The 20,584-nt window shown below is 39.5% G+C and overlaps 4 protein-coding genes across 11 annotated transcripts; 2 read left to right on the forward strand and 2 right to left on the reverse strand.

The window, feature by feature from the left end:
- Window positions 1–265: 265 nt before the first annotated feature.
- On the reverse strand, window positions 266–3,683 carry LOC124186921 (eukaryotic initiation factor 4A-III). The gene is made up of 5 exons (XM_046579057.1): window positions 3,414–3,683; window positions 2,092–2,427; window positions 1,752–1,974; window positions 1,408–1,662; window positions 266–1,207 (listed from the first exon to the last, which is right to left on the reverse strand). The coding sequence occupies exons 1-5, from the start codon at window positions 3,556–3,558 to the stop codon at window positions 955–957; spliced, it is 1,212 nt and encodes a 403-aa protein (XP_046435013.1). The 5' UTR covers window positions 3,559–3,683; the 3' UTR covers window positions 266–954.
- Window positions 3,684–3,835: 152 nt separating this feature from the next.
- Window positions 3,836–11,297, forward strand: LOC124186918 (keratin, type I cytoskeletal 9-like). 6 transcript variants are annotated; one of them, XM_046579048.1, is made up of 9 exons: window positions 3,836–3,983; window positions 5,049–5,085; window positions 5,542–5,565; window positions 5,895–6,246; window positions 6,570–6,953; window positions 7,091–7,271; window positions 7,524–7,766; window positions 8,125–8,178; window positions 11,090–11,297. In XM_046579048.1, the coding sequence occupies exons 2-9, from the start codon at window positions 5,071–5,073 to the stop codon at window positions 11,103–11,105; spliced, it is 1,269 nt and encodes a 422-aa protein (XP_046435004.1). In that variant the 5' UTR covers window positions 3,836–3,983; window positions 5,049–5,070; the 3' UTR covers window positions 11,106–11,297. The 6 variants fall into 6 exon arrangements, with proteins under 6 accessions (XP_046435004.1, XP_046435002.1, XP_046435003.1 ...); XM_046579046.1 differs by lacking the exon at window positions 11,090–11,297 and adding an exon at window positions 8,572–9,307; XM_046579047.1 differs by lacking the exon at window positions 11,090–11,297 and adding an exon at window positions 8,572–9,307 and having other exon boundaries at window positions 7,094–7,271.
- Window positions 11,298–11,986: 689 nt separating this feature from the next.
- LOC124186915 (RNA polymerase I-specific transcription initiation factor RRN3) lies at window positions 11,987–15,990 on the forward strand. 2 transcript variants are annotated; one of them, XR_006871742.1, is made up of 9 exons: window positions 11,987–12,176; window positions 12,570–12,773; window positions 12,872–13,091; window positions 13,182–13,293; window positions 13,373–13,525; window positions 14,052–14,555; window positions 14,710–14,888; window positions 14,966–15,467; window positions 15,849–15,990. XR_006871742.1 is itself a non-coding variant. In XM_046579042.1 (8 exons), the coding sequence occupies exons 2-8, from the start codon at window positions 12,570–12,572 to the stop codon at window positions 15,403–15,405; spliced, it is 1,812 nt and encodes a 603-aa protein (XP_046434998.1). In that variant the 5' UTR covers window positions 11,987–12,176; the 3' UTR covers window positions 15,406–15,470. The 2 variants fall into 2 exon arrangements, 1 of the variants encoding a protein (XP_046434998.1); XM_046579042.1 differs by lacking the exon at window positions 15,849–15,990 and having other exon boundaries at window positions 14,966–15,470.
- LOC124186913 (diacylglycerol lipase-beta-like) lies at window positions 15,773–19,633 on the reverse strand. Of its 2 annotated transcripts, XM_046579035.1 has the most exons (13): window positions 19,539–19,633; window positions 19,214–19,426; window positions 18,754–19,076; window positions 18,318–18,461; window positions 18,058–18,226; window positions 17,801–17,924; window positions 17,575–17,718; window positions 17,381–17,492; window positions 17,224–17,316; window positions 16,885–17,039; window positions 16,583–16,726; window positions 16,238–16,356; window positions 15,773–16,076 (listed from the first exon to the last, which is right to left on the reverse strand). In XM_046579035.1, the coding sequence occupies exons 1-13, from the start codon at window positions 19,631–19,633 to the stop codon at window positions 15,896–15,898; spliced, it is 2,016 nt and encodes a 671-aa protein (XP_046434991.1). In that variant the 3' UTR covers window positions 15,773–15,895. The 2 variants fall into 2 exon arrangements, with proteins under 2 accessions (XP_046434991.1, XP_046434992.1); XM_046579036.1 differs by lacking the exons at window positions 15,773–16,076; window positions 16,238–16,356 and having other exon boundaries at window positions 16,583–16,721.
- Window positions 19,634–20,584: the final 951 nt, after the last annotated feature.

A 20,584-nucleotide genomic window follows, 5' to 3' on the forward strand; every position in this document is an offset into this window, starting at 1 on the left:
ACGAATAATTGGTAACAAAATGCTGTTTAATACAAAGCATAAGTATCCTATCATCTTAGACAGTTCATAGTATGATAAGAACTGGTCAGCTGGACTTTGTTTGAGTTGGCACACCACTTTATTGATTATTTGCATCCTCTAACAGGGTGCATCATTTCGTGGACTCAAGAGCAGATGTGATTTGACGATTTTACTTCTCTCAAAGTTCTTTATGACTGGAATTAGGATATTGTGTGGATATGATACAAATATTAAACAACCGTGATATAGGGTCTGAATATTTTATTCTTAGTGTTTATGAAATATACGTATACATAAATAGGTATATGACAAGTTATCCTTGATGTAACAATGTTTCAAGAATGAAACGTTACTTGTGGATACAGAATTTTTATTAAAACTTAACATTTATCATAATTCTTATTATATGCATACAATATCGTACCTAATCCGAGCATAAAGAATTTTTAATAAAACTTTACATTTGTCATACTTCTTATTTTATGTAAATAATATCGTACCTAATCCGACGTTTATAGCGAAACGATTTGCTCACAGAAAAAGTTTCTTTTCCAAAAATCCAAAGTAGTCTACAGATTGATTTGTAGGAAAATATATTTTGCTATTCAGGACGTCCATGTCAGCTGAGTTTGCACATCAATTTGAAATGAACTAACGCGAAGAAAATAAAAATAACAGATTTCAATAGACCTGCAATAATGGTGTTTCAGGTACGCATAATTATTCATATAAATAATGATAGGCATTCATTCACAGGTAGAAATATGTTGCACCATTGTTTCTATTCTGAGGAATAGGATGAACGAGCTAGAAGAAACCGGTACAAGTAATCTAGTGTTATTTCATAGATATAGGGAACTTTGCAACGAAAAGAAATAATAGTACCATTATTGGTTATCATCAAAACGTTGAGGAGAACGGGTAATATTTGAATTAGATTAAATCGGCGACATTCATGGGCATCTCATCAATCTGCGTGGAATAATACTGCTCAATATCACGTAGAATTCTGATGTCATCGGTTTTTACGAAGTTGATGGATACACCTTTCCTTCCAAAACGTCCCGAACGTCCAATTCGGTGAATGTACAATTCTCGATTATTAGGTAGATCATAGTTTATCACCAATGATACTTGTTGTACATCTATTCCTCTAGCCCACACGTCCGTTGTGATTAATACTCGGCTGAGGATTCAGAAAACACATGTCATTATTACTTGTAGGATATGCTAGATAAAAAATACGCGTTACATAGAAAATTTGGTGAATAAAATGAATCGATCAGCGTGTCTTAATTTTGGAATTTTCGTATTGACATTATTGTCACACTTGCTCACATGATGCCTGTAACAATTTGAAGATTAGGCACGGGTGAAATTACATACCTTTGACCAGATCTAAATTCCTTCATTATGTTGTCCCTTTCTTTTTGTGGCATATCTCCATGCATGGAACATACGGTGAAGTTCGCTTCGCGCATCTTTTCTGTAAGCCAGTCTACCTTGCGTTTTGTGTTACAGAAAATAACAGCTTGTGTTATTGTAAGGGTATCGTACAGATCGCACAGAGTATCAAATTTCCATTCTTCACGCTCAACCGCAACAAAAAATTGTTTGATACCTTCCAGGGTCAATTCATCGCTGGAATAAAAAATAAGTGATTGAAGAATTGTCTATAGATGAGAACCGCTAGATATGATAAGCGAATATGCACAAGAGGTTTTAATTACCGTTTAACAAGAATACGTATAGGATCAGTCATAAACTTGCTGGTCATCTCAAGGATCTCGTGGGGTAGCGTAGCGGAAACTAGTACAACTTGGGTAGCCGGGGGCAAATACCGATAGACATCGTAGATCTGTTCTTTGAATCCCTTGTTGAGCATCTCGTCCGATTCATCCAGAACCAACATTTTTATCGCTCTTGTTCTCAATACTCTGCGTTTTATCATGTCTGCAATGCAATGCAATTGATTTCAGATCAAACATAACAGAAAGTAAAAGACTCTGAATCAGATATAATGGCTATAGGTTCAATACGGTACGTGAACGACACTCGTTGTTTACTTACCAAATACTCGACCTGGAGTACCGGATACAACATGTTGTCCGTAATCCAATTTTCTGATATCTTCGCCTAAATTGGTACCTCCGATACAGGCGTGGCATTGCACATTCATGAAATCACCCAGAGCTAATATCACTTTTTGGATCTGTGTAGCAAGCTCGCGTGTGGGAGACAGACAGAGAACCTGGGTCTCACGGACCTGCGTATCCAACGACTGCAATATGGCGATTGAAAAGGTGGCTGTTTTACCAGTACCTGACTGTGCTTGGGCGATCACATCTCGCCCTTTCATAATTGGCTTAATAGATCGCTGTTGAATTGCCGACGGTTTCTCGAAACCTATTAAAACAAAATTTTTGTGGTTAAAAAATGAAAGACCACAGTTTGAAAGCTTTGTGTTTGCAAAATTCTTGGAGCTGTGTTCGCACATTACTTTGGACAAGATGTGCACCAAGTTGAAAGCAATGAACGGTTAGCTTAAAGTACAGATCCTTCTTTTTTATACATTTTCTAACCAAGATCAGCAAGTTAATCTGTCCATTTTGTTTATACTGGCTATGAAGATTCATCATACTAGGCCAAGCAATAGAGCATTGTGTCGTGACAAAAATCCTAGAAGCAAACCGACTGTGACATTATGTAGAGGGGTTCCGTACTATATTCTGACAATATATCCAAGTCCCAAGTGTTACGTGTCTTTTTTTTTTATAAACAATCTTCATGAAAAAATGACATTGTTTTTCAGCTTTTCGCTTTTAAAATCGAAACTAGTTGACCAATGTTGAAAGTGTGAAGGAATGATTTCAACACTTTTCCTGATTTTCCCCAATTATTGTATGGGAACGTTCTTCATCTCATTTTGTGCGCACCTTGATACTCTACAAATCATTCATTCGCACTTTCAAGATTGGTCAAGTAGTTTCGATTTTGTAAGCGAAAAACTTGAAAGAAATGCCATTTTTTTATGAAAATTGTTTATAAAAAAAAAAAGCATAACATTTGGGAATTGGAAATATGGTCGGAATGTAGTATGGAACCCCCTCTATATCATGATATGGCACAGTAGGTTTGCTTCTAAGATTTTCGTCACGATAGTATTAATTTTCGAGCTCCATTGCTTGGCCTATACCTCTCAAGTGCCTCTCCAGTAATTAACAAATATTGAAATAAATGGAAAATCTTTGGATTGGTTTCTGGTTAGATTACCATTAGCAGATATATTAGCATGAGTGTATGCACAGATGTAGGTTACAGTTTTGTAAAAAGTCGTAACCATTTTCAGGTTAGCTGTCTTCGCCGCATAAAAATTCATGAGAATGACCCACCGTAGGCGTAAATCCCTCGTAGTAGTTCGTCACGGAGTCCCATATTATCAAAAGTCGGGATAACCTCGACATCTTCGCTGGTTTCAAACTCCACGTTCGACAAATCTTCACTTTGCGCGACACGGCGTGACTTAACTTCCGACATCTTGCTTAGACCCTGCTGGAACTGACACTTCCCCACAATCCGAAATATCAGAATCAATCAGAATGCCCTTAGACCATACAGAATCGAGTCGGCATTGGAGTGGTGGGGGTGCTGCAGAATGCACACGAGTGTTTACAAGCGGAAGTGATTAATTAAACAGTGTGCTTAAAGCGACGCGGTACATACGTCATGTCCTGCTTTGGCACTGCACGTTTTCATCCTGTTCCGTCAGAGAGCGGTACGATCGACTTCCGTCTCCCTCTCGAAGAAATTTGGTATTGTTGGAGGGAATGACGCCACCCGGCTTTGCGACGTCCATTCCGTTTCCGTTTCTGTGGCGTTGATGGTCGTCTACTCGATAAATAATTGCATTCAATAATACGTTTTCAGTTTAAAACTAATCTTACCGATTCGCAGGCATTCCGGTGAGTACAGATTATTGATTAGCTTCGTTCATTATCAGCTGAAAGCTTAAAATGCAATAGATTCGGTGTTTGAATTATCTTTGATGTCTTCTCCGGTATCGGCGTTACGCTATCCCAATGACCCGTTGAGCCACGCTATGCGGGTGGGGATTCCAATTTGTTTTCGCCAGTGTACATTTATTTAAGGCGTAATATGTCGAAATACAGAAATTTTTGAGCAGCCGAGATTATATTATGCTTCCCGCTCTTTCAACACTCATAATATTTACGTTCTAGCACTAGAACAGCGACTTAGGGCACGCGAAGCTAGCTGAAAATTCTTGAAAACCCGACATGGCAAGGTGGCCTTTAATGGCGCATCACCGGGTATTCGGTCTACAATCTATCTTGAACACGGCGTCGCGTCTTTTTGTAATTGTATAATAGGGCGGAAATGTAGATAAGATTCTCGTCTGCTAGTATTTTCAGTGATTTATGTTCCCGTACGCGGAGAGGAAAAACTAGAGCTTACGGCAAAAGAATTCGTGGAATTCGCATAGATTATTTGTCGTTCAAACGCTGCAAGGCGTCTCTTGCTTCATTCCCTAGGATCTCATGGGCTTAACACGCGACACACCCTCTTTCTCTAAATGCATCAACGCACATGCGAGAACCTCAAGAATCAGTTCGATTCATGGAAATGACACCCTGCACTGCAATAATGATGTTGTTCGAAAGACAGAATCTGTGGGCTCTCTTGAAAATATCCCTCAGCTTACTTTATGATTACAGTGCATGACGGCACTTGCTATTGGTCCAAGTGACTCTAGATATGCGCCGAGCTTATGGTATGTGGTGTCGTACTTTGCGATGGGTGGAAGCGGCACAGTAAAATATTTTAAGAGAAAAGTGTGCTATTGAGTCGTGACCGACGTTCATGCGTTAAGCTGCCGGTGTTTCTCTCCGTATATGGAATCACCTCTCCGGCCCTCACAAATATTTCTTACAGCTTACCAGCAATAATATTTGTTGTTTTTGCATATAAATAATTATACCAATTGTATCTTTATTTTGTGTTTGTTCTAGCTGATACTTCCTTCTTACGAAAATGACTGAAGAAAAGGTATTTACTTTTACACTAGCTAGATATCCTATTAATTTTTTTGTGTAAACAATATTAATATACGGATAGGAATGAATTATAATGTAGGCGAGATTTATTGTACTCTCGCTTCATATTAAAATTGCCTTATCTTATTTCGATTAAGCTCAAGGTGGTAGCCGATTTTGCTCAACATTAAAATTTCCTAATTCAGCCAAATATTGCATTACTTTTGCTTAAAAAAAAAAAACAGGTTTCCATGAAATTCGATAAAATTTCAATCGTTAGTTAATGGTATTATTTTACTAGTATGTGGCAACTTGAGCCTTACGTTCTGCCACTTGACCTTGTTATTAGGATGAGAAGTTGCTGTTTAATTATTTTTTCCTTGTCTACTTTTTGTCATAGGGGAATTTGGGATAACGCAATTTCTCTTATTAATATTTAATGTAGTAACTGGTGTTTCTTTCTTTACAGAAAATAGTTTCTACCGCTGCACCGGTAAGTGAAAAAGCACAAGATCACCCACTCGCTATACTAAACCATGCTCGACATATTTCACATCAATTCAAAGTGAATTTTGTGAGATTTGTTCATTAGTTGGATCGAGCTATAGAAAAGTTGACTCTTCAACAGACACCATGTTTGTATTGTACATTAATATGGTCGATTTGAAAGACACAGTACTACTTGGATTTTGCACGTCGAACCTGTTTTATCATTTCCTAAATTGATTTGGAATAATTGTATGGTAAAAATAAATACTTATTCAAAAATATTCCCTACTAATTCTCCACATCACAAATATGTTTCTTTATTTTCATCGATAGAGAAAAACTAAGATCTTTGTCGGCCGACTGCCAGAAAATTGTCGAAACGATGAATTGCGTCAGTTGTTCCTACGCTTTGGCGAAGTCACAGAGTGTGATGTGATGAACCGTTACGGATTTGTTCATATGGCACGGGAAGAGGATGCAGCAACGGCAATCAAAACTCTTCACAATTCAAGTTTCAAAGGAGCAACCATCAACGTCGAACAATCGACAGGAAAATCTCGAGGGGGTGGCGGCGGGGGTGGTGCTCGGAGAGACGGCGATCGTCGGGGTGGTCCTATGAGAGGGGGACGCGGAGGTCGGGACGGAGGTCGTGACGGACGACCGGGACCATATAATGATCGTCGAGGTAAGAATACCAACAACAGTATGATAAAGAATTTTTATACAAGATGTCAAAATGATCGATATTGTGATATCGTTCGTTGATGCATGTAAATTTTTTTATGAAAATGCCTCAGAACCTGGGCAAGGACTTTCTGTAATTCAGACAGTTCCTAATCTTCCGAGGCTAAATCAAATAACCCTTGTATAATCCCAGTTAAATCTTATCATATTTGACTGATTCATGGCAAGGATACAAATCGTCCAAATTAAACTATAATGCTGATAATAAAATAGATTATTCTATAAAAGGACAAATGAGAAGCAACGTGAGTTTGTTTACTTCAGGTGGTAGCCGGGATGGCGGTTTTGGTGGCAATGATCGAGGTGGAAGGGGTGACTTTGGCAGAAGAGGTGATTTCGGCAGCAGCAGAAATGGTCCCGGTGCCGGGGGTGGTTACAACGACTACGGTAATCGGGGAGGTGGCGATTACACTGGTCGTGGCGCTGATTTCGGAGGCGGATACAACGATCGTGGTGGTTACGGACAAAATAGCGGAAGTGGTCTAGGAGGGTACTCGACAAGCTCACCAGGAATGGGAGGAGCATACGGCCCTGCTTCAGGGGTTTCTGGAGGATACGGACCTACCGCGACACCGGAGTATGGACGAGGTGCAGACTTTGGTCGAGCTGCAGACTTTGGAGCAAGAGCAGATTTTGGGGGCCGATCTTGTAAGTAATGCTTCCAGTTAAGTGAACCTTATAACTGCATAGCATCCATGTTTTTGCTCTATGATATGGTTGTATTAGATCATAGTCGTATGTATGACGCTTATACTGATCTGCTTGCAAATTTTTATTTCTTGAAGCAGCGAGTATGGGAGGTGACTTCAGTCGTGGTGGCCCAGCTGATTATGGTCGAAGTGACACATTTGGTGGCGCTCGTACTGCCGATTATCCACCAAGAAACGATTACGATCGCGGGGTATCAGGACCGATGAGGAATGGAGGTGCCACAGCAGCTTATGGCGGAGGTTTCACAGAAGCTGGGTATGCTTTCCCAATTCATCATGTTTTTAGCTTTCCAAACAAGTAGATTTCTTTTTTCTCATTTCTCTTCGAAGTTCTTCCTGGTGAATTTATCCCAAAGAATAATTGCGTTCACGCAATAACTCAATGCCAACAAAGCACGACACGTAGATTTCACATATACTAGGCAACGTTAGGTACTAAAAAATTGCTCTGATCATTCGATGTGGATGAAAGATAATTTACTAATAATATTATAACGCTGCGTAACAGGGGTTTTCCAGCAGGGTCAGGAGTTATAACTAAAAGTCAAGGGGAAACTGGGGGATTTACTCAGGATGGACCAATGCAATTCAACAGGAACGAAGAGACTCCCCTTACTAATTTTCCTCTATTTGACAGGCCTATTGGTGCAGTACCCAATTATAGCACAGGTCCCGGGCCACAAGCGGACATGTTTAGCAGAAGACCGGGAAGTGCCGCTCCTAGCGGAGGGTACCCTCCAGTCGGTGGAGGGTGAGTAATTTAAATAATTTTCCATAATATGCGACTGATGAAATTCATTTGAAACAAACACGTATTTGAAATTCTTATGGCCGTCCGGATGGCTAGTGAAGCTTAGCTTAGCTTAGCTTATGCTTCGCTTCAGCAACTGAACTCAAGACAAAAGCCTCGAAATTTGGGCAAGAAGTGTCTTCCTTAAATTAAGACAACTTCTAATCTTTCAAGGCAACATAAAGTCCTCGTTTAATCCCAGTTAAAACCTTTGTATTAAACTGATTCATGGCAAGGATACAATTCCCTCAAAAATTATGCTAAACAATCCAATGTCCGTTTAATTCGTATGATTAATTGGTTTTTCGGTGTATTTCAGTTACAGCGACGGATATGACAGAACGGATCCCTATGGTCCAAGGAGTGCCGGGCGGTGAGTTGATATTATCACTGATTTTTTGCCGTTTGGCGTTCGTACGCATCGTATATTATAAATCTCTGTCTGCGAGGTTGATATTTTAGGCAGCGAACGCACTCAAATGAAAACCGTTATTGTCCCGAATCACAGTTGATTACGACAGTTTTCTTGGTCCTAGACCCTTCTTCGCTTTACCTAGACTTCCCTCGTGCCGTTACCTGGCTGCAGAATCACGTTTTTTCGCGTCAGTTTTCATTAAAAAGTAATTTGTTTCTCAAGCGTCAACGAAGGGACAACAATATTTCAGTTTGACTGACGGCAGTCTTGATTCTTCTGCCCTGTAACTCTAACAAGCCGCGGTACGAAGCGAAACAATTAATCTGCGATTTTCAATTTTTGACCTTTTAGCTTCCCAGGTCCGGCAGACTCGATGCCGCCGAGGTACTAAAGTACTATACCGATCGGTAGCGTTCGTCGGAGACAAATAAATACCTTGCGGCGATTAGCGTGCGGTTATAAACCTGCGCCACAACTATTTCGATCTACCCTGTGTATGAAACAAAAAAAACGCAGTCCACTCAATTATGAATTAATGCAACCTTAATGTATAATTTATATTAAACTTAAAATAACCATTTTAAGATACCTATCATAAGATGCAGTTAGACCGAAAAAAATTATTAACGCATAGCTTAGATTTAGGTTCATAGCGACACTATGTTAGTATTAGATTCCCACGACAATTATTGTGTAGCAAAAGTGAATGGGTTTCGCGTGACTATCGCTAACCGTTCGATATAAAATTTTATACCCCGAATCGAGTTTCGTTGAGAATTAGTTTTGTTGCCAGGTTTATCTCACGTATTGTAGAGAACGTATTTTGCTGACGACAGTGTTGGTTTTTTAACTGAAATAATATTCCATTCAGGCATAGACCAAAGGCCAACAGTTTGAAACCTTACTGAATATAAGATTTTTCATTTCCCTAGTTAGCGTAGGATCGCAGTGGAAAGGGTAAACATGAGATATGAGGGACATGCTGTGTATCATTTATTTTTATTTTTTATTTTTTTTTTTTTTTTTTTATACATGTAACAATTATGTCTGACTGTTCATCAATAAACCGAAAACGTCATTGAGATGATTTTTAATGTATGTCTACAAATTTCTAATCGGAAATTCATACATTGCGGAGATAGAGGTGAAATACAAAATGTATGGAACGGGTGTCTCTTCCCTTTAATAATAATTTCACTCGTCATTCGCAGATATGCTGTAGTGCACGGTTGTATTTATTTCGTCTTAATCAGTTTTCCGTTATTACAATACATATATATTTTTTATTCTTTAATGCTGTATCGAATTTTCACATGCCGAATAATTGTAAATTGTTCTTCTTTAATACCCTGAGCGATTGGATGAAAAGACAATGCCCAAATTATTGATAAAAAATCAATGATTTTTGAGACAACATTGGCGTTGATTTGTTTAAATGATTAAATCCGACGTATCCCACCCACAGCTCTTTACATGGTAGATTTTAAACGAGTAGAAAAAAATATGTGACTCGTCCCGATCTAAATCATGAATCGTGACATCGTGCCTAGGGTGTATTATGTAAGGAGTATAGAAATCAAGAAAGGCAATCCATTGAATCCCAATTTTGGGTATACAAAGTTATCGATCTTAGCCCCTGGCCACGCGTTGCCCTGGGTTGCGAGCGATGAAGTGGCTGTTGAAAAACACTGCTAAAATTGTCGGTTTAGTCCGAATCCATTGGAAAATGACCTGGGTTGCCAGAGAACACGATTTGCAGTCACCTTTGTCTGTACGCGTGGCTTGTTTATGCGAACGCACGGCTGGATTAGCTCGATATCAACTGGCCACTTATACTGCAATAACGAGAGTGCAAACGAAGCGTTGGCGTTGCCCGGCTGTAGATGCGAGCGCTTAACTGGATTAGCCGGATATCAACGGGCGACGCTCGACATCTTCTTATAAATGGAGAGCAAAAACAACGGTCTCCTCTTGCCTATAAGCGCCCGATAGATGCGGATAGAGACTCTGGCGATTTATCATCCTCCAATAACCGGATAGCGTGAAGCGATTGCGTTTCCGTTCCAAAGCTGATGGCTTTGAAGTGGGAAAAGGTATGTTGAGACGCGTGCGCCCTTCACTTTATTTTTTCATTAATACCGTTTTTAGAATACATGCAATTCTATGCCATCATACGTACACATCTGTATCCTTCTACTGTATACATACATATACACCTCCGTGTGTAATTCATGCATTTTCAATTTAATCGAACTTGCCCCCTATCAAGTATTTGCTTCAGCGGCTAATTATCAATTTTCTATATAATAATTCGCATATTTACATGAAATCAATAAATAGTACACGGTGTATTGTACTACGTTACTTGCGTGCTATCTACGGCTTTTGGCGTTCGTTGAGAGTTCAAATTGGCTGAAAACTGTGAAATGCTACAAATTGACGAACTCTGGCGCTAGAGTCATGCCGTCGTTTTCTTACACTTCCGACATTGCGCTACTGGAAATTGCGTGGTTAATAATGCGAATAAACAGGATGGTACTACCACACCAACCACAAGCCACAGGTTCGTTTAGGGTGCAGATATTTCCGTGTAAAATTTAATTGAAATGGTGGCAATTTTTTACTTTCTTTCTTCATTTTTTCATCTCTAATTCTATGCTTTTCCAAAATTGACTGATTTTTGTTGTCGTTCAGCTCTCGATATGAAATTATTAGAACGAGGCCGCGAGAAACATATATGCTTGATATTTGACGGTTCACGTGCCGAAAATTAGTCAATGAAGTGCATTAGGTACACTCGTTCTCTAACAAAATTCATAATTCTTTACTTTGCGCTAGAGAGTCTGTATTAATATAATTTTCTTAACAGATATCCATCAGGATGAGCGGACTATTACCTCCATTGAGATGAACTCAAGTTGGAATCCCTCGAGTGAATAAATGCCATCCACGGTGAGAGAAGCAAAAAAGGTGCCGGATACAAGGCAGATGACACCGAACATGTGCCATTACTTCTGGTTCAGCTGACTTTGTTATACCAAAATAAACGTATAATACATGACTTCATCAAAATAGAATCCTGTGTACTCGCATATTTCCAATTCCCTGCATTTTTGTACACCACCTGCGACTGCAGGAGACTTGTCAGTTGTGATTGTCGGGAGTTCACAAGGAGAAAGACAGACTGGGATTTTTATACAGCTGCTTATTCCCTCATTGAAGAACAATTCTTATTACCTATACTATTCGTATGTATTCAATTGTATAAAATGGGATTCAGAGTCCGGTAAGTGATACCATTGCATAGCGAACCCTCATGGTATGAATTCTGCGAATTTACCACTGCGGTTTCGTGGAATCTATGCCATTTTTACATTTCTGTGTCAAATGAAAATGCGCGGAGTGGGTTTCTTCAGAGTTGTGCATAAAATGGGGCCGCTAAGCCCGGTTTCGCTTTTGAGATATATGGACTTTGATATTTGTATATAAGTATACGTCACGTCGCGATCGACCAGGGCACCCTCTGAAGTTAGAGTTTGGTACATATTTGGTACATACCACTAAAGGAATATCGCCGATAACTTCATAGTTATATTTTTATATACTTATATATGTTTATATACTTGTAGTTTAAAACATGTTTTCAAAAACCGCGAAAAACTATATTTCATATTGCATCAAACCCAAAACTACTCTGAGCTGGAGTCTGTTTGCCAGACTCTCAATTGATTTGTCTCAGTTTCCGGTTTCCGCCGCCCGTCATGTGCGGGTCTGTACTGCCCAACAGTGTGCGTTTGATGCTCGTAGCGATGCATGCTCCTCGTGCACAAATTCGTACGGATTTGGACAGATAGTGATACAGTTTCATCGAGCAATCGTTTAATTTTTAAAAGAAACGATACGACGTTCAAGCAAGCCTGTTGGATAAAAAGAATTTCATTCACAACTGCCCAAAGGTGAGTACCGTAACGACAATTTGAACCGGTTATTAAATTGGCGTTAACCTCACAAGCCATCACATGGCGATCGCGAATGTCGCTCACCCGTCTGGTCTGCAAGCATCAAATTCCAGGTTTCGAATATTCGATAACTTGGACCTCATGTTGTTAACATTTTGCTTCATCTTATGATAATACCTACATATGTTTGCTCGCGTATTTCATGACACTAGGACAGCCCAAGCTGTGAGAATCAGAAAATTCGTGTCCTCGGAATATCTTTTCATTATTATAATTGACACTAGAGATCGTTCAGTTATTCGTAAAGGTGGTGATTGTTGTTAATTTCTAAGTATCTGAGCATGATAAACGCAGGTTGTTGCAAGTATTGGCAATTCTGGAAATTTTCAGATGTCTGTGACCTCGTCAAGGCTCAGCAGTGTATCGTCGATATTGAAAGGCCCAGGCATCAGAGCAAAAATTATAAACCAGGCAAACAGAGTACAATTCAAACTTCCAAAAAATCTCAAGGATATATTGCTTAGCTTCGAAAGTGGCACAAGTCATAAGCAATATGAAAATCTTGTGTGTACCATTCGTGACTCGGAAATTAGGGTATGTATCATTATACTAAATTTTTAGTAAAGATACTTTTAAACATAATCGTAATTTCTATCTATTTGGCATGTCTTACAACTCTCAACTTTTTCCAGGAAAGTGAGTTGATAGATTTGTTGACGGAAACACACGCTTGTATCTCGTTACTTGGCCCGTCACATAGATTATTTATCGAGGCACTGCTGACGCTTAATTGGACAACCAGATCGTTGCAAGTAACGACAATCTACAAAGGATTTCTCGAAGATCTAGTATCTGCTCATAACTATCATGCCAAGCTTATAATAGACAAGCTAGTAGATCGATTTAAATCTGGTAAGTCAAGCTGTCACGTACCTGACTTGACCCATAACTGATTCGCAACCATGAACGACCCTCTTCATCTAACTCATTATTCATTTTCAGAAGAGGATGACAATACTACGGAATGGGAATTTTCCAAATCAAAAAATCAGGATCTTCAAACGTTAAGGCATGTGCATGACGTCCTGCGAATGCTTATGAAAATTATTCCCATGTAAGAATATGAATTCTTATGCACTACCGGACAGACGAGTTATTTATAATGCTTCCTAACTCTTGTGTTTCATTTTTAGGGCTACCGACGTTTTGTTACAATCACTTGTAGCAAATTATCCTTACTGGAGGCTCAACACGCAAAGACATGAAATTTACATATATGCCCTTCTTCAAATACTGGAGTATGCCCCACATCTCAGATCTGACATTCTTTCACTGATAATCAACAGGTATTTGAAATCGGACCTTGATGCAACGTGACGCGATATGAATTACCTATTGTTCTGGAGATAAATTAATCGTGAATATCGGTCGATCCCTACTTTACAAATATTTTTGGGATTGTTCTTCTTAATCAACCAAATATAAATCAAACTTGATTAGAAAATGACCTCTTATTACAGGACGTATTTTTATTCATAATATTGTTATTTTTTTACTTGTATTGTATCGATAGACCTTGAGTGTATCGATAACCTTGACTGACTTAAATTCAAACTTATATTCAGTCTGGACAAATTAAAGATATGACAGGCAATTTCATTCAATCGTAAGAGACTTTTTTTGGCAAACAAATGTAAGAGAATGCTGTTATGTTTAGAATAGTTTCTATTCTTCTCTTGCTCTGAAGGAGCAAAGACAATAAAGTATGATCAAGTCGAGTTTAGGAAGATTGCGAAGGTGGTTTTAGAGAAGCTGTCCCCATGACGAGAATATATTATCTAATTACCTACGTGTGTACTGTTTTGTTTTCAGGTTAATTGTTTTGGACGTTTATGCGCCACGATCGGAAATAGACGAGTGCGAAGATGACGAAGATATGGAGGAAAGTGACGATGCGGCACAGATCATATTCGCATTAGACGAAGTGCAGGGTGACGCAATAAAAAATGAGAAACAGAAGGAAATACGAAAAATGAAACATCCTGTGGCGCACACGTTGGACGTATGCATGGAGCAGGTGCTTGCATATATATATAACTGCTGCCACAATCAGGGAATTCTCAACTGGGAATCGTTGAAAAGTCTCTATCACGATGTCCTAAAGATGTTTGAACAAATAATATTGCCCACGCACGCCAGTCAGCACGTACAGTTTATCATGTTCTATATTTGTAGTTTTAAACCGACAGTATCCGAAGCCTTTGTAAATTGGCTGTGGCAGAAAGTCTCAGACCCAAACGTTGCCCCTGTTATACGGCAATCTTCCGTATCCTATATCGCCAGTCTACTCGCCAGAGCTACATTTATTCAACTTGAGTATGTCAATCATTAATAAATGTGAATTCTATATTTATTTTACGAAACTTATCCTTCAAAATTGCACAGGTTTAGTCTTGACATGTCTCTAGTGCGATATTTCTCAAATTTACTTATCAAGGCACCCTAAATAATAAAAATTTCAATTTTACAGAGTGATCAAAACAACGTTATTGAAAATGTCTATGTGGATACACAGTTACATATCGTCGCAAGATAGCCTCGAGTGCGCCAATAGCGATGTAAGGGTGCATGGGGTATTTTATACCGTATGCCAGGCAATGTTCTACGTCATTGCTTTCAGGCACAAGCATCTCGTCGAGACTAGAAAAAGTAAGTAGACATGATTTCAGTTCAAAGATTTCAATTTCATCAATGGCCATCACTTGCAAACTTGTATATTTTTTCAGACTTGTTGTTCCTTCAAAGCCTGAATCTGACGAAGATTATAGCTTGTCGACTGAATCCATTAAAAGTTTGCCAATCGGCAGTAGTGCGGAATTTTGCGGCTGTAACGCGCACCTACCAGCTGGCCTACTGTTACACAATAATCGAGCACAATGCTCGGAGTAATCTACCCGTCGTTCAAAGTACCAATCGTGTCACTCTCTGGCTGGATACTTTCTTTCCTTTTGACCCCTACATTCTCCTGAGAAGTGGCCCAAGATTTACTTCGATTTACATGGTATATCAAGGCAGCGTCTCCGATGAGGAATCAACATTGACCACTTGCAGAGATGATAATGACGATGACGATTTTATGGATGAAACCTCAATTCCTTTATCGAGCTCGTGCAATCATATGGATGTCTTCTCTTATGGAACGTCACCTGGTTTCTTACAACTCTGAACATTCAATTCTGTGTAGGGACTCGCAATGTCTCAGGTCTTGTCATAAAATACCTACAAATGGTACCTATCCATCTTTTTATATTACAAAAGTATTTTATTTATTTGTTGATAATTGGAACTACTAAAATATCGACACATCACTGGCGTGGATTCGATATTTTATCCCAAATGCTACAGATTTTTCTAAGAAAGTCATTAAACGCCTAGCAATATTTCTAATCAAGCGTTGCACACCAAGCTATACAGTACGTTGTGCAATGAATTGGGATGATTTAGTTCAATTGATTGCGTGGTAAACTTGATGTGTAATCTTGTACATAAAGATGAATTTTACAAATGATCAATAATTTGGATAGCAGTATAAATTGATTCGAACATCTTTTAATTCTGCGTGTAATGTGTATAAATATACAAATACTGATTTTCTTGGTCAATTTTCAGTTAGTCTTTATCGTGATACTGAACTTTGGCGGTTGAACGCCATTGAACTACACTATACTAATGTCCTCGGGTGCCTCGTCCTGCTGACCAAGTAACACAGTCAGAGCATGCTCCAAGTTTTCAGGCAGGTGGTCCAATAACATCCTTGGCATCACCGATAACTCCATGAAGTCTTCAGCTTGGGCCCAACGCATTTCGTACCGACATTTGTCACTTCCGTTTTCATCACTGTAACATACTCGAGGCTGGTTATCGGATCTTAGCTCAAATGAAACATTAATCTCAAAAGAGGTGAATTTTCTCAGTTAACATCAATGAAAGATTATTATCAATCAAAAAGCATACATAGTTACGACGTTAAAAGGTGAAATATTCAATTCGCGAATTACCTGTCTTTTTGCTTGAGTGCTGATTTGAACCTTGAAATATGAAGTATACGCCCAGCTGTGTATAATCGAACGCTCGAGTACCTTCGCATAGCCACATTGCGTTCCAATAACGTTGCATCCTTAAAAAAGAAAGAGCATTGCACTAGAGCACGACTCAAGGTAACGGATATATGATTCGTTAATGGAATACCACTAGAATATAATTATTTACCAAAATGTTACATTTAAAAATTAGACGCGTCAAACAGGAATTTGATAACCACTTGATGTATTGTTTTTATATTCTAATTCAGACTTCTGCTGCTATCTAACGACGATCTAGAGGAGCTATTAAATTATACTCACCATCTGTCTTGTGGGTGGATCGGAAAGGAGCGGAAGTTGCCCTTGCATAGATCCAATTGTGTTACCGTTTTGCCACAACTTTTCGAGGTCCCTCTCAGGTATACCGAACAAAGTATAACCGAGACCATTGAGGACCACTCTGTACTGAAATCATTGTGAGTCTTTAATCTATTTTTTTTATGACTACTGCGCGAAACATTTGTATTTCTTTTTCACAATACATCGATAAATCTGACATGCCGCAAATGATATTGATGTAGGGGCATATGTCGTATGGAAGTATCACATTGCATACGGATTACCTTGGGTAAACGGCAAGCCTGAAGGGTAATAAGTAGAGAAGTCCTGAAATTTTCAATGCTGTCTACACCGAGTCTCATAACGAGGTCATCGCCAAGACCTATTGTGAAAACAAATTCTTCGGTGATCCTGGCAGCTTCTCGACTAAGTAATCCAGCTATAATACACACGAGGTAATTGCGATTAAGCACTTGTCAAAGGTATATAAAAATTTTTTAGACGGTATTCTGGTGTTAAAATGACTAGGGGTAAATTATTCGCATTCGTAGTGCAGGAATAAATTAACAGCATCTCTATCCGCTTTGTGTAAGTTTTAAGAAATTGCCACGGTATTCGCTCACCTGGTGTTGAGAACGCGTAGACTCGCAGATTCGGATAATGCGGTCGAATCAGCAGGGCCAGGAGGACGGATAATCCAGCACCCAGACTGTGACCTTGAAAATATTTGAAAATTTCAGATCCGTGTGATATACATTTTTGAAAGTTGTACGCAATTACCTGTGAGCGTGAGGTTGTAGTGCGGGTACATGGTAAAGGCTTTTGTGAGAATCTTGGATTGATCGAGCTGTTTCAATAGCACCTTGGCACCAATAATCATCCCTCTGTGAGCCTGTAATAAATCGTTGATTGTTACTTTTGCCGAAATTGTGCCAATTTCAAAGAAAAAGATTCACTTGCCATAATTTACGTACCATACTACCCGGTGGTAGGCCATCCGCTTCAAATACATCGGAAGCTGCTGCAATATCTGTAAACAGATCACGCAAAGACAGCGATCCCCGAATCACGATAACGATACTTGCAGTTTTATGGTCGGCAACCACGCAGAAAGGTATCTGTCGTTAAGATGAAGAAAAATTCTGTTAGTTTCGTAGAAATGTTTTTTCCAGCTTGTTGGTTCATTTCATTTCTATTCACCTCGCAAAGATGGTTCCGAAACGATGCGTATAAGATATCGTCCTCTGATAGTCGAGACAAGTATTTTACACCTGCAAGATTGCACAAACAGCAATTGTCATCTATCACCGCGTTGTGCTTCCGCCTAGAACAAGCCAAGGTATCACAACGAAGAATAGCGATAGTTTGTTAGGTCAGGTTCACCCTGCAACTTGTATAAGTAAACTTTTAATTTCATCTTCCTGAAATCAGTAGTTTTACAGTTTAGTTCAATATACCTGAAACACGCGCAACAAGTCATGTATTTGGCAAGTCGGAAGCAGCCCGTACAGATATGCTGATACATGACAAATATCCAAGCGTAAGAAGCTACGGATAACTGCATGTAATGCTGAGCCCATTCTAGCGACATCCAGCTCGGTGCAAGACGAAAAATTTCCCGTGCATCTGCGTCAAATTAGGAGAGAATTAATCGAATAGAAGCAATTAGGAATACTATCGAATGAGAGAAATTATATTATTTAAGCCTTGATCTCACCGGAAGTATATACTGGGCGATTTAACATGTGAAACCGCCTCAATTCAAGAGTCTCCCGCTTTTGTCTTACTCTCATCAGAATACAGCCCGCCATAACGTCGGATGGAACTAGATCTGTGCCTCGAAACAGTGCGCTCAGTAATCCTAATACATACGATGAAAACGAAATTACATTTTTTCAAGTTGAAAAAATGAAGCCGCTGTAATTTGACATATCTAACCGACTTATTTCACTCAGAAACGGACCAGACGCGAATCATTTCTAAGCATGTCAATGTTGTGCGAAATTTGAGAAGTATAAGCTTCGATTTTTATGTCATTAAAATGACATAACGCAGTCTCTATCTCTAATAATCGATGCTCCGCAAAATCGGTGCAAGCTTCGTCGCATACAACGATCACATTACAACCTCACCCATATGTACCTATGTCTCACCAGCAACATGTTGAAACGTTTCGTCGGCACTTTCGTCTCGCTGCATCCACCATAAAAATTTGAACCTCCGTATCCACGTGCTGGATACTTTGCGATGTTCCTCAAAATCTTGTAAAGTTTTATCTCTGAGGCCTAAAGATCCTAGAGGATCGAACACAAGAGCCATTCCTAGCATCGTTAAGCCAAGTAGTACCCAGTGGAACAGAACCAGCCCTTCTACGACGGGTATCGTATAGTTGTCATCGGAACATTCAACGTGTCGAGTGAATATCCAAAATGTTCCCAGAACGTTCCACACTACTTCGGGGAATAGTAAGAGTACCCTGAAACATCAACGTATGTATTACGGTTTTTCAGCGACACTCATTGTACAACATGTTGACCATAGGTGGGAGGGAATACTTGAAGGAAGACGGGTGATCTGCGAGAGGGATTGAGAACTGCGACCTATGTGGCTTACTTGACGGTCAGGAGCGGTTCGACCAGTCGACGGGAGTACGTGTCTGTGATAGCCCCTCTCGAACTGTGGGTTACTACGACGAATAACAGCGTGGCGATAATGCTCAGGAGCGTTAGTTCCCCAGCTAGGAATACACGCACTAATTCTCCACCGGTACGGCATTTCCAAGTCTCGTCGTAGTATTTTATGCACGCAATTGTCATTAGGATTAACCTGAGGGAATGGGCAAAGCTGTGACACGTGTCTAGAGGATTTTTAAGTATTCACAAGGTAAATCAGGTTCTATGGAATATTTGGAAAATGTCTATTGACGTTCAAGCCTTACCAAATAATTCGAATGAAAATTTCGAATAGCCCGGGATATACAAGATCGTCAGTAGCCGCTAACCACTTGCGTCCAAATAATTTCAAGGCTGGCATTTTTCTAAAAAATAGAAAGTTACATTTTCTTAATAATATCCATATCTACCATTTGAATCTGGTCTCGTTGATATTCCTAATTTCGTTGATGCAGTTTTTATAATACTCGAATTCTGTAAACAGTCAATGATATTCTTTGAAATGGAGACAAATTTTTTCGTGCTACTGGCACACAGATTTTTCGCCAACTCTTCTTCCGCAGTGCAGTGTTGGAAGGTGGATTTACGGCGAAGGATTTCATTTTGCGTTTCAGCAACATTCCATGAATTATAAATAAATCATCACAGAAATGCTTGTCATTGTCTCGTCGCGCTCCCGTTAAAAACCGGTTCTACATAATGACATGCACATTATTACTTACAGGGAATGCAAACAATCCGAGTTGCTCTTTGGCCGACGTACGTTAATGCGAAATATTCAAATTTGTCGGCCCCGTGTAAGTTTAGCGGTGAAATTTTACCGCCACGGTTCTCCACTTTGTTTGACTAACTACTACGTCGCGACCACACTACACCGCAAAGCCGAATTGTGACTTGTAGGTAGACGTAAATGATTGCTTATACACACATGTAGCTCGATATCGACACACCAATTGCACCTGCGTATTCTTTCAACAAATAACTGCTTATATGAATAAATAATTCAGAGAAATGCGCTTGATCTCGTATTTACACCGCAGCTGGGTAAAGTTCGAAGACAACCGTCGCGTCGTGATTTTTAGTGAGGCTGCCGTCGAAATGAAGAAGCAGACTCTTCCTTAAAATTTGTCAAACCGTTTTAACGATACTTATACATATATGTGTGTATGATACATGGTAAAAACCGCGACTGCTGTGTACTAGGTGCGTCTGTACCAAATTACGGAATATAGTGAAAGTTGGCGCAACGCGGAGAAAGCTCCAACCTGTACAAACTGTTCGCTCTATCATTCCTATATTGCGTCTGTTGATC

This window comes from Neodiprion fabricii, chromosome 7 (assembly GCF_021155785.1).
Source record: "Neodiprion fabricii isolate iyNeoFabr1 chromosome 7, iyNeoFabr1.1, whole genome shotgun sequence".
Lineage (NCBI taxonomy): Eukaryota > Metazoa > Arthropoda > Insecta > Hymenoptera > Diprionidae > Neodiprion > Neodiprion fabricii.

Coding starts and splice junctions, on each gene's coding strand:
- LOC124186921 (XM_046579057.1), bottom strand. CDS start 3,558: ATGTCGGAAGTTAAGTCACGCCGTGTCGCGCAAAGTGAAGATTTGTCG. Junction 2,428..3,413: donor ACGAGGGATTTACGCCTACG/GTGGGTCATTCT, acceptor TTGTTTTAATAG/GTTTCGAGAAACCGTCGGCA. Junction 1,663..1,751: donor ATACGTATTCTTGTTAAACG/GTAATTAAAACC, acceptor TTTTTATTCCAG/CGATGAATTGACCCTGGAAG.
- LOC124186918 (XM_046579046.1), top strand. Junction 6,247..6,569: donor ACCATATAATGATCGTCGAG/GTAAGAATACCA, acceptor TGTTTACTTCAG/GTGGTAGCCGGGATGGCGGT. Junction 8,179..8,571: donor GGTCCAAGGAGTGCCGGGCG/GTGAGTTGATAT, acceptor TTGACCTTTTAG/CTTCCCAGGTCCGGCAGACT.
- LOC124186915 (XM_046579042.1), top strand. CDS start 12,570: ATGTCTGTGACCTCGTCAAGGCTCAGCAGTGTATCGTCGATATTGAAA. Junction 12,774..12,871: donor TTCGTGACTCGGAAATTAGG/GTATGTATCATT, acceptor AACTTTTTCCAG/GAAAGTGAGTTGATAGATTT. Junction 14,556..14,709: donor GCTACATTTATTCAACTTGA/GTATGTCAATCA, acceptor TCAATTTTACAG/AGTGATCAAAACAACGTTAT.
- LOC124186913 (XM_046579035.1), bottom strand. CDS start 19,633: ATGCCAGCCTTGAAATTATTTGGACGCAAGTGGTTAGCGGCTACTGAC. Junction 17,925..18,057: donor ACTTGTTGCGCGTGTTTCAG/GTATATTGAACT, acceptor GGCTTGTTCTAG/GCGGAAGCACAACGCGGTGA. Junction 16,357..16,582: donor ATCCACCCACAAGACAGATG/GTGAGTATAATT, acceptor TTCTTTTTTAAG/GATGCAACGTTATTGGAACG.